Genomic DNA, 14,553 nt, shown 5'->3' on the forward strand with positions numbered 1-14,553 from the left:
ACCTGGAATAGCCTGGGAGGTGAGCCTCTTGATATGCCTCTGGGGAATTATCGTGATATATAAATTGATGTGGGAAGACTCGTCTTAACTGTGGGTGGAACTAATCCCTGGGTAGTGGACTGGATATGGAAAAAGCAACCTGAGCACTAGTAAGCGTTTACTGCTCTCTTGTTTACTGACTGCGAATGCAATGTGACCAGCTGCTTCAAGCTCCTGCTGCCATGTACACTCAAACTGTGAGCTAGACTAATCAACCCTTGCTACCTTAGGTTGCTTTTGACTGATTTTTTGTTTTTGTAATCACATCATGAGAAAAGAAACTAAGGCGGTGGTAAAGGACTTGCCTAGCACACTTAAGGTCCAAGTGATTTTCATCATTACACAAGGAAACAGTCCTGCTCCAGCACATACCTTATGAGATGTTGGAGAGCTACACAGAGGAGGCATACAGGGTGTAGCCAGACGATCTAAATGGGCCATGACAACAACGGCAGTTTGTCGTAAATCAATGGCAAGCTCATTGTCTTGTGGAAGAGTAAGGTACCTCAGGAAACTCTCATTGGGGCTCAGAGGGCCAGATAAAAGCTAGATTAAGAGAAAGAAAGAAACACACTCAGAAACAGTGGAAGAAAAATACCACCACCAACTTCTAATTACTCTCTGTTTTCATATTTAGTTATGCATTTTCTGCATATCTTATATTTTAGCCATCAAACTATAATATTGGTCATACAGCTACACTATACATTCACAGCCTTTTATACCCGGCATATAAATACAGTATTGACTGTTCAACCTACGTACTTTTATACCACACGTGTTGACTCCATATGGACTGTTTATACAGCCAAATTACCCTATAGGAACACTGCCCTCAAACCCCAATAAGAAAACTGGGAACACAGCTCAGTCTCCATACAGTACTTAGCATGAGGACCTGCGTTCAATTCCCAGAACCCATGTAAATATGTCAAGCATGGTGCTATGCACTTGTACTCCCTGAGCAAGGGAGGTTGAGATAGGTTTACTGACCAGCCAGAATTACCTGGGGAATTCGAGGCAAATGAGAAACCCTGTCTCGAAAAAACAAGGTGGGTGGCTCCGGAGGAACAAAACCCCAAATTGACCTCTGGCTTCCATACAAGGTGAAGATGGAGGGAGGGAGGGAGGGAGACAGACACACACACACACACACACACACACACACACACACACACACACACACACTGTTTTTAAAGTATAAGAACACAGAACAAGCTCTCTGAAACATAACACAGTACTACAACATGCCTTTTGAAGCTAAAACAAAACACAACAAAATCCCTCAATTTGATATGAATATTGCCTACTTTAGAGGGGGACTTTGTTTTATTTTGTGGTTTCGAAGTCTTGAGCATTGAACCTAGAGCTTTAAGCATGTTAGGCAAGTACTCTTTTAAGAGTCTTTAACAATTCTTACTCCACCTGTTTGAAACATTAAGTTGTCTGGGCTAACATTAAATCTTTGATCCTCCTGCCTCAGCCTCCCAAGTAGCTAGGATCACAGGTCTGTACCACCTGGCCTGGCTGTCCACTCTACTAAAGCCTTATTTTATTTACAATTAACATCATATTTCTAATTTGCAAAAACAGAGTCTTCTTATCACTTAAGAGTGTTAAGACATAAATCAGGCCAAAGTGATAACAGAACACCTAACTTTACAGAAAAGATAAAAAGTTCAAATGTAAAGAACCACAGTCCTGGGGTTTCACGAGTATTTGTTTACATTAACACAAAACAGCCTAACACAGTACCTAAAATTCACCTCCCAAAACATTCAAGCAGCTGCTGGGAACACACAGGCACTAATAAACCAGACACACAGATCATCACCTCAGCTGGCTCAGCAAAGTCTGCAAGTCAACATGGCAGGCAGTAGACAGAGCTCTAAAAGGCCAATGAATCCATGTCATACCATATTCCTCTTTATAAGTACAAATCTAGAAACTGTCATATGGAAGAATCTTTATAGGACATGTGATACACTACCTTGTCAATATAGTACATTTGACCTCCCATACCTGCCCCCATCTCCCTTGCTGCTATCACAAGTAAACAAATACACCCAAAAGGCATCTACTCCCATAGATGAACACTGTGGCTTACTTATAATAAAGCTAGCTCTTTGATATCCTCAGAATAAGAAAGAGCCATCCAAACACAAGACCCCAGGTGATACTCACGTGCATGTCCCCTTCTGCATGTGGCATGTCCTTACTGCAGATGATGCTCTGGAACCTCTGCAACAGAGGCAAAAGAGGGGCACTGGTGCCCTGGGCAGACCTCTCATTGTCAGTTTCCTGTGCCCCACTGTCCCACAGTTGAAGCAACAACAGGATGGCAGACAACATTTGGCTGAAAAGAAAGGATATTTACTCTCTAATAAAAACAAGTTAGTGTTTGCCGTTACACATCAAAACTAAACAAACAAACAAACAAACAATTAGAATTATAGGAGGACAATGATATGAAAAGATGCTAAAATAATGTCATGGAAATAATTCTTGGCAATTAAATCACTGAATCAATGCTGTGAATTTAGCAAAAGACATTTTCCTTCTATTGATATGAAGCATAAAAATAGCTAAGACATTCAAGCAGTGCTTTCTACATGAAACTTCTAGGATCTTAAATCAACAAAGTAAAAAATACCTATTTCAGAAAAACTAAATAAACAGTTGTTTAGGAGAAAACATCTTAAAAAGAACTCGTAGATGACTAGATAAATTAGCCTAAAAAGAAATAAAGACAACAAAACAGACTAGCATAAGAATAAACACAGGAAGCCGGGCAGTGGTGGCGCACGCCTTTAATCCCAGCACTCGGGAGGCAGAGGCAGGCGGATCTCTGTGAGTTCGAGGCCAGCCTGGGCTACCAAGTGAGTTCCAGGAAAGGCGCAAAGCTACACAGAGAAACCCTGTCTCAAAAAACCAAAAAAAAAAAAAAAAAAAGAATAAACACAGGGCCCTGGGATGAAGGTCTAGCTATAGAACACTAAAATTTGCTATAGCCACAAACAAATGGAATTCCACAACACAGCAGGTGTACAGACATACAACCATCTCCTGAGGTGACATGAGCCTCATACCACTCACCTAAGAGTGCCTCTCTGGACAGCCAACTCCAGCAGGATGGCCAAAGCCAAGTGCTGGTCCTGTAAAGGAACTCCTCCTGGCCCCTTAGTCCCTGGTGTTCCATGAACATCCCTGAAATGACAGCAACAGCAAGGCTAGGTAACATCAGAGAAAGCAGCAAACCTAAAATCATACCAGCAGGCTAATTATATTCAATCTCCCATATAAAAAGACAAGCACATATACATACATACACACATACACGAGGAACGGGGGTGGGGGTGGGGGGTAGGGGTGGAAGGTGGAAGAGGGAGGGAGGGAGGAAGAGGAAGGAGAGAAAGGCAAAAGAATCAGAAGTTCAAGGTCATTCCTGGCTACATAGTAGTTTGAGACCAGCTGGGCTGTATGAGAGCCTGTCTCAAGAGAAAAGTGGGAGGAAGCAGGGGAGGGAGGGAGTAGGTATTTTTCCAATTTGAACAAAATATAGTATCAACTTTCCCATACAAAATTGGAGTATTAATTTTTAAAGTCACCAGAAAATCTAAAGGCATATATCTATGCATATTTGTATTTCACATCAAAGAAATATTTGAACTTTGTTACTCAGTAATAAATAACAAATTTCCTGAACCTAAAATTGGAAAGGAAAGGCTATAACTGACACTGGACTTTTAAAATTAATTCTAAAGCTATTTTCAGGGCTTTAAAATTCTACAGTAACACATTCACTAGCACACCTATAAGAGAGACTCATGGCTTATATGCAAGAGACCAAAGGCATCCCTGTTGGTTACAGGAATAAATGGTAATGACTTCTGCTGAGGAGACAGCACACTAACTTTCCTTCTATGTGTCTTTGTGCTTAATTTTATATTATTTTCTTTACATTAAAAAATGTAACTACAGATTCATATCCAAGCTAGGAGCAGAAACATACACCTACAGTCACAACTACCAAGGAGCTGAGGATCACTTGAGCTAAGGAGCTCTGGACTATAGGAATGCTATGCCAACTGGGTGTCCAAACTAAGTTCAATATAGCAACCTCCTAGGAGCTTGTCTAAGGAGAGGTGCAGCTTCCCAGCCAAAATCAGAAATGAGGCAAGTCAAAACTCCCATTCTGATCAAAGTCATATACAAAAAAATTAAAAAAGTATAGCTATACGCTACAGTTTGGATCATAAATGTCTGCCAAACACCCATGCACTCGCTGGCTAGTTCCAAATCCATGGCACTATGGAGAAGTGATAGAACATTATAGACAGAGCCAAGTACGAAAGTTAGTCATTGCTGGTGCACTCTCGAAGGGAATACTACAATCCTATGGCCTCTTCTTTCTCCCTTGCTTATTGGCTGCCATGAACAGAACAGGCCCCTCCATGGTGAACTCTGTTGACACAGGTCCAAAGCAACAGGGCCAAGTGACCACAGACTGAAATCTGAAACCACCAGCCAAAATCCTCCCTCCTTTCAGTGGGTTGTCCAAGGTTTTTGTTACAGCAATAGTAAACTAACAAACAGGTTTATACATTTTTTTTCTGCAATGAGAAGGATCAAATCTAGTAGTACATGCTCAGCAACTGCTCTACTACTGAGTTACACCCTTGGCACTAGTCAGAACATTGTTTGAGTAGCCATGTTCTCATATATTATCTACCAAGACTTCCAGGCAAGCACCATCAATCCCTCAAAACAGTGGCTCTTCATTAACACCAAGAGGCACACAAGAAGTGCTCACATTATGATGAATGGGTTATCAAATACCTCCAGAAAACAATAAATAACAACAAAAAAAAATTGATATTTCCCATCACGTTCAATGTGACAGCTTCTTGGGTCAAGTCACAATAATCATAAATTAAATCATCTAAAAAGCTGAGAATGGGCCAGAGAGCTGGCTCTGCAGGTAAAGCACTTGCTGCCAAGATTGATTACCTGAGTTCAATCCTACAACACATGTGGTTCACTACAACACATGCACCCATACATACACCTACACACCTACACACACACACACACACACAATACACACATACACACACTAATACCTCACATATAAAACAAATAAATAAAATGTACAAAAACAATTTTAAAGCCAGGCACGGTGGCACACGCCTTTTATCCCAGCACTCGGAAGGCAGAGGCAGGCAAATCTCTGTGAGTTCAAGGCCAGCCTGGTCTACAAAGCTAGTTCCAGGATAGGTAGGGCTGTTATACAGAGAAAATTTGTCTCAGAAACAAACAAACAAACAAACAATTGTAATGTGAATAGCAAGAACTCTGCAGGCATGCTGCAGCAGCAGCAGCAGCTAGTCAGCAAGTTCCCAGAAGCACAGTAAGATGAACTGAGAACAAGCCTCCAGTACACTGAAGCTACTCCACAGAAAAGCAAGGAAAGTACAAACTCACCCAGTCACGACAGACCTGAGGAACCTCGTCGCTCTCTCTACCACCTCCAGCCACACAGAGGACACCGTGCTCTCATCAAAGAGAGAGGCCTCGGGAAGAGCTCGAAGGGCATCCAGGGACTCCTGCAAGAGCTCACTGCAGAGATCCGCATCTTCACCTGAGCAACATACAGTGAGGCATTGCTGACAAGCAGAGTTCCAGTCACCCACTGGGCCTCCAACCCCTCAAGTGACAAGATATTCATGAAATTCTTTATCCAATAGGTCAAACTCTACCACAGCTGTTGAAATTCCATTCCACCTTTAGTATCTCTCACATAAGCAGTATGTGTGAGACATATTGAATATCTCTTACCTAAACTGCTGAGTGTCAGAAGTGACTCAGTTGGGTGGGTGTGGGTGTGGGTGTGTGTGTGTGTGTGTGTGTGTGTGTGTGTGTGTGTGTGTACACATTTCCTTGAGAAGGGGACTAATCTCACTTCTATTTTCACTTCTGTTTCATATATACCTTACACATAGAAACTGGAAGTAATCTCATGCAACAACTTTAGTGTGGCTGCATTCTGGCAGCAATCTAACACATGAGGCTGAGTGTGGGATTTTCTACTTGTGATATCATGAGTCAAAAGACTTCCGGTTTTAGATCATTTTAGATTGCATATTTTCTGATTATGGGTGCTCAATTATTAACTTCTTACTAAGGCATTCCATGGTGAAGGAGGTGAGGCAGGGTTGTAATAAATGAACATTTTCTTAAAAACACAGGCCTGAAAACTTAAAGAGACCCTGTAGCCTCTTATGTTAAAATAGAGAGGACTTAAGGTAAAGAGAATGAAGACATTTACAAAGATTAAACAACTCTGAAAAATACCCAACATGGCCTCAGGGACCTGGTAGTCTAGCTGTTAGGTGGCCAACAAGGAACTTGCTGGGGCAGAATTGCACAGGGAACTCAAAACTCCTATCTATGAAGGAAACAGAATGGCATGCTATACACATACCTGAACGCCAGGCCCTTCGTAAGAAAGCAAAGGCAAAGGAAAGCGCTGCTCGGGACCCAACTCTGGCAAGTCCTTCTACCCCTCTGCCTGTGGGACGGGAACTGCACATAAACACAAAGGGTATAATAACTGGTCAGTCAGAGGAACATGAAAATAATGAAGTAAAAAGATAGGCCACGTAACTTATGGTTTTCTTTAGCTATCAGGATCCTTGGTGGGTTTTAGTTTCAATTTTTTTAAACTTTAAATAAAATAGGCTTTGTAAAGGAAAAGTTTCTCTGTGAGGGCCTGGATACTGCAGGGGAGGCTGTGTGCACTTATCTGTGAGGGCCTGAATAGTGCAGGGGAGGCTGTGTGCACTTATCTGTGAGGGCCTGAATAGTTCAGGGGAGGCTGTGTGCACTTATCTGTGAGGGCCTGAATAGTGCAGGGGAGGCTATGTGCACTCATCTGTGAGGGCCTGAATAGTGCAGGGGAGGCTGTGTGCACTCATCTGCGAGGGCCTGAATAGTGCAGGGGAGGCTGTGTGCACTCATCTGTGAGGGCCTGAATAGTTCAGGGGAAACTCTGTGCACATCTGTGAGTGACTATGAAGGGAGAAGAGAGCTATTTGCTACTTCCAGAAGAGGCACTGGATGTCAGGAACACAGGAATATATTTCTGAATGAGAAATATAAGTATTACACAACAGAACCTTTAAAGATGAGTACATATGTTAAATCTGATCAGGAGAGTTTGGAGGACTATTACTAACATTTTCCCTTGAAGAAAACTATTCCTGTGTAAACATGAAGCTCAACTCTCCTCAGACAGTCAGGATCTTGGCCCCCAAGAAAGAACCAATAGCTCTAAGACAATGTAAGAACCACTCTTAAAATGGTAGCCTCTGTTTTTTAACTATTGTTATGTGTGTGTGCGCGCGCGCGTGGGCGCAAATAAGTAAATACAACCACTATAAATCCAAGAACTTTTTTTTTAATTTTAGGAATTCCTTCACTTAATGAAAGATATTCCAACTAACTCACCAATACTAAGTCAACAGAGGACTCAAGATACTCTCTGTATCTGAAGGTGATCTGATCAACACACAAGTGTGCTGAAGGTCTCTTAGCATCAACTACTCACATATACAGAGCTCTTAGACCAGTGACCACCATTGTGGGCTGCTGTCTATGTGGTCAGGAAATGAAAAACTGTGCCCCAGCTAGTTTCAAATAGAAAGAAACCCCAGAGGTCCCGTGACACAGTTACCATGAAAACTTAACTTTAAATGTGACAACATGACTTCAACCAGATACTTCAGGGAGAGGAGAGGAGAAGGGAGGTAGGAAGACAAAGGAGAGAGAAGAAAGGAGAGTAGAGATGAGGGAGAAGGGAGGGAAACCAAATGAAGCTACAATTAACACTTGTCTGCCAGATGCATGAGTTTCCCACACTGCCTGCTGCATCCTCTACACAATTTCCATGTGCACTCTAGGGAGTGAAAGCCACTCTCACAACAAAAGAAACAAGCTCCTAACCATATAAAATGAGTTACCCTGGCACTCTGTTCTCATGTGAACAAGAATTTTCATAGTTACATTGAGAAAAAATATAATTTTACATGAGACTTAAATATTCTAGTAGTTATCAGTTAATGCCAAGGGGCAAATTGGTTGATGTAGTAATAAATAACCACAAATTAAAAACCCTATGTCTGGAAGCATCTTTAGTAATAAAGAAACTGTCTTAAACAAAAGAGTCAGAACTTACAGGGAATGACAACAGGGTTCTTCCATTTTATTATTACCTTTTCTTCTCTGTGGGAGGCACAGAAATGCTGCTGCTTTTCCACTTAACTTTGACATTCTCCTGGAAAACAGTTCTGTTTAAGGCAATGAAATAGCGCTCTAGGATCACTAGCCTCTGCTTCAACCTCAAGGCTGAGAGTGTCGTGGTAGCTGACTGGACAGCCAGGGCTTGCTGCTCTTTAACCAGCACAGAAAGACACTCCTTCAGTTCATTCACATCTGAAACACAAGATAAGAAAACATTCTAACTTGTCAACATCTTGAGCAGGGCTGGCAGTAATACTAAGAAATTAGACAATAACAGTAGAAACACCTACATATACAATACTATCCAAATCATTAAACAGTGTACACATATTAGCTGGTAGTAATCTATGTCCACACAGGAAACTCAGGCATAGAAGGGTTAAGTAACTTGACTAAAATCACACAGAGGAGTATAGCACAAGACATGGATACACTACTTCTCAGTAATCATCATGTAAAAGTTGCTAATAAAAAACTGAAGGGCTGTAGAGCACTTGCTTAGCATGAAAAAGGCCCTGGGCTCAAGGCTTAGCCCCACAGAAATGAATGAACAAATCTTCAAAACTATAAAGTCAAACTTCTCAGTAGCCCACTTTTTAGAAGAAAAAACAAAACTCTAGCCACTTTGCTACACAACTAAGGTCAAAATAAAAACAAAGGTTACTTTGAGTGCATGTGTTTCTGTGTAGGCGAGTGCACGTGTGTGGAGGTCAGAGGCCAACTTCAGGTGTTATTCATCACATGCTACCTACCTGGTTTTTTGAGACAGGGTTTTCCATTGGCCTGGAACATGCCAAGTACACTAGGCTGGCTGGCCAGCAAGCCCCAGGGATCTGCCTGTCTCTATCTCCTCAGTGCTAAGACTGCAAGTGAGAGCCACCACACCCCATTCATTTTACATGTGTGCTGCAGATAGGTCTCCCCAAAACCAAAAGCAGTGTTACAATAAAATTATTCGGTATGAATAACTAATGAAAGGAATACATTTATGAAACTATTTTATTGGAAGATAAAATACTCAAATTGTATGATAAATTTTATTAAGCTATTCCCTCTAGTATATGTTTGAATTTTTCACAAAAGTTTTTAAGTAGCTATCAGACAATCACATGAATAAAATAAGTTAAAAATCCTAGCCTAGCAACAAGTTACCTAAGACTACAAAAACTTGCAGCTGTAAAAAGTTACCTCTCAACAACCCCCATGCTAGCACTACTCCTGTGTTTATGTTCTGTCTCTACTTCAACAGTCTTCAGCCTTCAAGACTCGGACCCTGACAGACAATCACAAAGCCACAACCAACCTCTCTTGAATGGAAGATATCAGTTTCTGGCTACCCATCACTTGAGCATGCTTTCTATTCAAAGTAAAGTTCTTAGAAAGAATTAGAGATTACATCTCACTACTTCCCAGAACTCAACTCAACTTCAATCCTGGTGAACAGGCACTGTAGTAGGATGCCAATCTAAAACTGAAATGTCTAAGAGCTGACACTTATGGAAAGCAAGATGAGCAACACCCTGAATTCCATATTGGTATCAAGATGGAAAAACAGAATGTTTCCCAGTGAAGTAGCATCCCAGACTTCTAAGGGCATCCTTTTCAAGCCAGTCTGCAGAAGAAACACTAAAAGGCATCCAACCCTCACTATATGGAGCATCTTCACAGAGACAAGGCAGTCACAGACATATCCCAGAGGAATTCCTTTTAGAAATCAAAAAAGGCTAGTAAAATGCTTTACATCTTCTGAAAAGTCAGTTTCCACCTTGTATTTCTAATTTAAATCTTCACTGGCAAGTATTAATTGTACACAGGGATGGACTTCATAGACCTTTTTATACATTATTCACATACATTGTCTATACCCATCTCTCCTTCCCTTGTTCCCTCTCTCCCTTCCCATTATCCCTATTTTATTTTCACATCCCACATACATGATTTCATAGATCTATACAAAATCTAGGACCTAAAAACGAGAAAAAACATATAACATTTATCTTTTTGAGTCTCACTTATTTGATGATCTCTAGGTGCATCCATTTTCCTGCAAATGACATAATTTTATTCTTTGTTGTTGTTTGTTTTTTGAGACAGGGTCTCTCTATGTAGTCCTGTCCTGGCTGTCTTGGAACTCGCTCTGTAGACCAGTCTGGCCTTGAACTCAGAGATATACCTGCCTCTGCCTCCCAGGTGCAAGGACTAAAGGCATGTGTCATCACAATTTTATTCTTCTTCATGGCTGAATAAAACCTCTATCACACACACACACACACACACATTTTCCTTATTGTTAAGACACCTAGGCAGAATCCACAAGTTGACTATTGTGAATATTAATGTAATAATCACTGATATACAAGATTCTGTGCTGTGTTGATTTTGAGTCCTTCATGTATATACCTAGCAGTAGTTTAGCTTGGTCACATGATATATCTACTTTGGTTTTTTGGGGGAACCTCCATACTGATTTTCATAATGGTTAAACTTATAGTCCCATCAGCAGTCACAAGGGTTCCTTTATTAACACATCCTCACCAGAATGTGTCATTTCTTTTTTTTTTTTTTTTTTTTTTTTGAGACAGGGTTTCTCTGTGTAGCTTTGGCATCTTTCCTGGAACTGACTCTGTAGACCAAGCTGGCCTCGAACTCAGAGACCCACCTGTCTCTGCTTCCCGAGTGCTGGGATTAAAGACATGTACCACTGTCGCCCAGCATCATTTGTTTTCTTAATGACATACACTCTGTCCAGGAGGAGATGGAATCTCAATGTTTTAATATATTTCACTTCTGCCAGTGTGAAAAAAAAAATCTAAAGGTTCATGTACCTAATTACTAAGTTTTAAAAATTACATGAAGTAAAGCCTAAAGAACTAAAGAAAAGCCTACAATTAACACTAAAAGCTTCAATACTCCTAGTAAGAAAGAGAAGAAAAGCAGTCAGATTATGATTTGTTTCTCTCTCTCCATAAAAGACAAAAAAAATTAAATTAATTACACTAATATGTGTTAGACAAAAGCATCACTCTATTCAGTCTGCTGTTCTTACAAAAACACTATGAGCTGAGAACTAGTATTTACTATAGGTAAAACTTAAATTATACTTACACATTTATATGTATGTGCACAAGGAAAAAACAAGTTTAAATGTCAACACCAAACTGGTAAGAGCAATAAATCCTCAAAATAAAACTGTAATTGGGGTAGACAGTTATGTCTTTATAATCTATGAACTTTCACAAAAAAAAAATTCATATATTCTTTGTGAACTGAAACCTTTGTGGTGTCTAAGAATATAGCTCAATGGTATACCATGTGTTTAACTTACATAAGACCCTAGGATCAAGCCCCAACACATATTAAAAACAAATTTTTAAAAAAAAATGCATCAGATATTTTTAGAAATTAAATAAAATAAAATAAAGGAAGACCAAAAAAGAAAAGTGTAAGTTTTACTTGCTTGGATAAAAAGAAGTGGATGAATTTAATATCATCTACACACAGTTTAGTTATAACTAAAAAAGAAAAAATGTATTTTTGTGAACAAAGACTTGAATAAATATTTCTCCAAAGAACAAAGAACATATAGATCAGTTGGCATTGGAAAAGAAATTTTCAACATCACTTAATCATTAATAAATACAAATCAAAGCAGTAACATGTCACTTCATACTCATCAAGGCGGATATTATCAAGAGGAAATTAAGTGTTAGCAAGGACCCAGAGAAACTAGAACCCTTGTGGACTGCTGAGAGAATGAAAACCTAATGTGGCCTCTGGAAAACACTGTACCAGTGCTTGGAAAAGTTAATCACAGTATTCCCACACAATCCAGTGTACCTGGGAATGCACACAGAACTAAAAGCAGTGACCTCAAGCAGACAGTAGACAACCATGTCTGTGGCAGCAGCATTCACCTACTCAGGACCCAATGACAATGAATCAGATCTCAAGGCTGACAGTGGCGCTTACTAGGAGAGACACCTCCAGACTAGTACATAGATGCTTTGCAGTTAATATTTATTGTTTTTTCACATGTAGAATTGTTCCTTTTATACTTTTTCTACAAAGTACTTTTTTCTGGTTTCATTTGTTTATTTATTGTTTCTGTCTCTAGTAACTAGTTGGAAACTCATGTAAAATGAGCTTCCTAGATAAAAGTTATTTTAAATAAAGGTTATAATTATGTGAAAAAACAAAAACAAAAGGGAGAAGTACCCCAAGGGTCCACCAACTGAAGCAGATATAATCAAAATATGCACACAAACAGTTAAATATTATTTAACATTTAAAAGGCCACAGCAAGCACTTGGGAGGTAGAGGCAGGTGGATCTCTGAGCTCGAGGCCAGACCAATCTACAGAATGAGATCCAGAACAGCCAGGGCTACACAGAGAAACCCTGTCTTGAAAACCAAAAAGGCCACAGCATGGATAAACTTAAATATATACTAAACAAGATAAGCTAGATAATAGGAATAAATGCTATCTGAGTCTATTTATGTGTGGTGCTTGTGAAGACTGAAGTGCAGACATCAAAGATGACTGTGATTGCCTGGAGGATTGGGGGACAGTGGTGAATGGATATGAGTGGTATTGATTTTGTACCAGAGTATAAACAAATTTAATAAACTGTATGCTTAAAAAATGGTTATAATGATTATAGATCAGATATATTTTACTATTATATTTTATATCAGACACATTTTACTGTAATACAGGTTTTAATTTTAGAAAATTCTATTAACAAACAAAAACTTGATCCACTGCTGTCAGAAAGTGTAATACCTGGCTGCTTGCCCCAGACCCAACTCTCCAGGATTGATTTGGCTCTATACACGGGTGTAGGCATCTCTTCTTCCTCCTTCTTCTCTTTGTCATTAAGATCTTCTTTCTTGGTTCCACTCTGAGTTTCAACACCATCATCTGGTGAATTAAAAGTGCTTAAGTCCATAATTGTTTTTCAAAACCAACAGTCAAGCTGGAAATGGCGGCTCATGCCTATAATCCCCAGCACATGAGTTCAAGACCATCTTAAGCCACATAGTAAGTTCCAGGCAAGCCTGGGCAACTGAGTAAGGCCCTGACACAAAATAAGGGTAAGAGGAAGGGAGGGAAGGAGAGAAGGAAACAGAGAGAGGAGGGCGGAGCACCTCTTATCCATCTCTACAAATAAGTCTTCCCAAACATGGGAGAGTTATAGCACTCTCCCATATCAGTAACTCAACGTTTTAGGATTTTTAAAAAATCACATGAATTAAAACTACAAAAGAGTCAGCATAGTTTACTTAATAATGAAAATACAATAAGGGATTTTTCAAATTCTTTAAAGCATGAAGGTTTGTTTTGTTTTGTTTTGTTTTGTTTTTAATACTTTTCAATGTCCTACTAGATTTCACAATGTCCTTAATACTGATCTATTTGGACTTTACAATAACTGCTTTAATCCAGTAACTCAAAATTGCTGAACAACCAAAGGGAGAATTAGGGAGACAAACTCTAAAATCATTTTTTAACTGTACAGTGTTCTCCTCTACTGCCAGCTGAGAATCACTGCTATAAAAGATCACTATCCCTGAGATGGCAAGATGGCTCAGTGGAGACCTGACAATCTGAGTTCAATTCCCAGAACCCACATAAAAGTGGTAGCTGTCCTGATGCCCACATACATGCCATGGCACATACATACATACACACACACACACACACACACACACACACACACACACACACGGCACATACATACATACATACACATACACACACACACACACACACACACACACACACACACATACACATATACAGTTTAAGGACCATTATCATTGAAGTATAATTCAGGAGCACTGAGTCACAAAAGAAAAGTTGAAAACTACCACCTCAAGCCACTGTAAAGTCTCAGACAGTAGTAAGTGCCTTGAAATCCCTTACATGGCTGTAAAGAGAAGATGGAAAGAATCTTAACCCTGAAATGCTAACAAGTCCTGTCATAAGGAAAATAATCACATAAATTACATATATATACTATATATATACACACACACACATACACACATATATGCTATGTGTGTGTATGTGTGTGTGTGTGTGTGCACACGCGCGCGCGCGCGCGCGCGCACATTTCACACCAACCAATTTTCTAATTCTCTGTTAACACCAACTCTATCTAGCAATTTAATTTGATTCTGGTAGTAACCAGCTGGACTTAGAACAGAACA

At 39.8% G+C, this 14,553-nt stretch overlaps 1 protein-coding gene across 1 annotated transcript in view; it reads right to left on the reverse strand.

The window, feature by feature from the left end:
• Nucleotides 1-14,553, reverse strand: part of Herc2 (HECT and RLD domain containing E3 ubiquitin protein ligase 2) — a 168,642-nt gene that overhangs the window by 131,017 nt on the left and 23,072 nt on the right. Inside the window, exons 4-10 of the mRNA XM_059273697.1 lie at nucleotides 13,124-13,261; nucleotides 8,313-8,532; nucleotides 6,524-6,624; nucleotides 5,524-5,680; nucleotides 3,136-3,246; nucleotides 2,224-2,395; nucleotides 412-585 (exon numbers count right to left, since the gene is read on the reverse strand). Coding sequence (XP_059129680.1) covers nucleotides 412-585; nucleotides 2,224-2,395; nucleotides 3,136-3,246; nucleotides 5,524-5,680; nucleotides 6,524-6,624; nucleotides 8,313-8,532; nucleotides 13,124-13,261 — 1,073 coding nt within the window. The remainder of the gene's footprint in view (nucleotides 1-411; nucleotides 586-2,223; nucleotides 2,396-3,135; nucleotides 3,247-5,523; nucleotides 5,681-6,523; nucleotides 6,625-8,312; nucleotides 8,533-13,123; nucleotides 13,262-14,553) is intronic.

Source organism: Peromyscus eremicus, chromosome 1 (assembly GCF_949786415.1).
Source record: "Peromyscus eremicus chromosome 1, PerEre_H2_v1, whole genome shotgun sequence".
NCBI classification, from domain to species: domain Eukaryota; kingdom Metazoa; phylum Chordata; class Mammalia; order Rodentia; family Cricetidae; genus Peromyscus; species Peromyscus eremicus.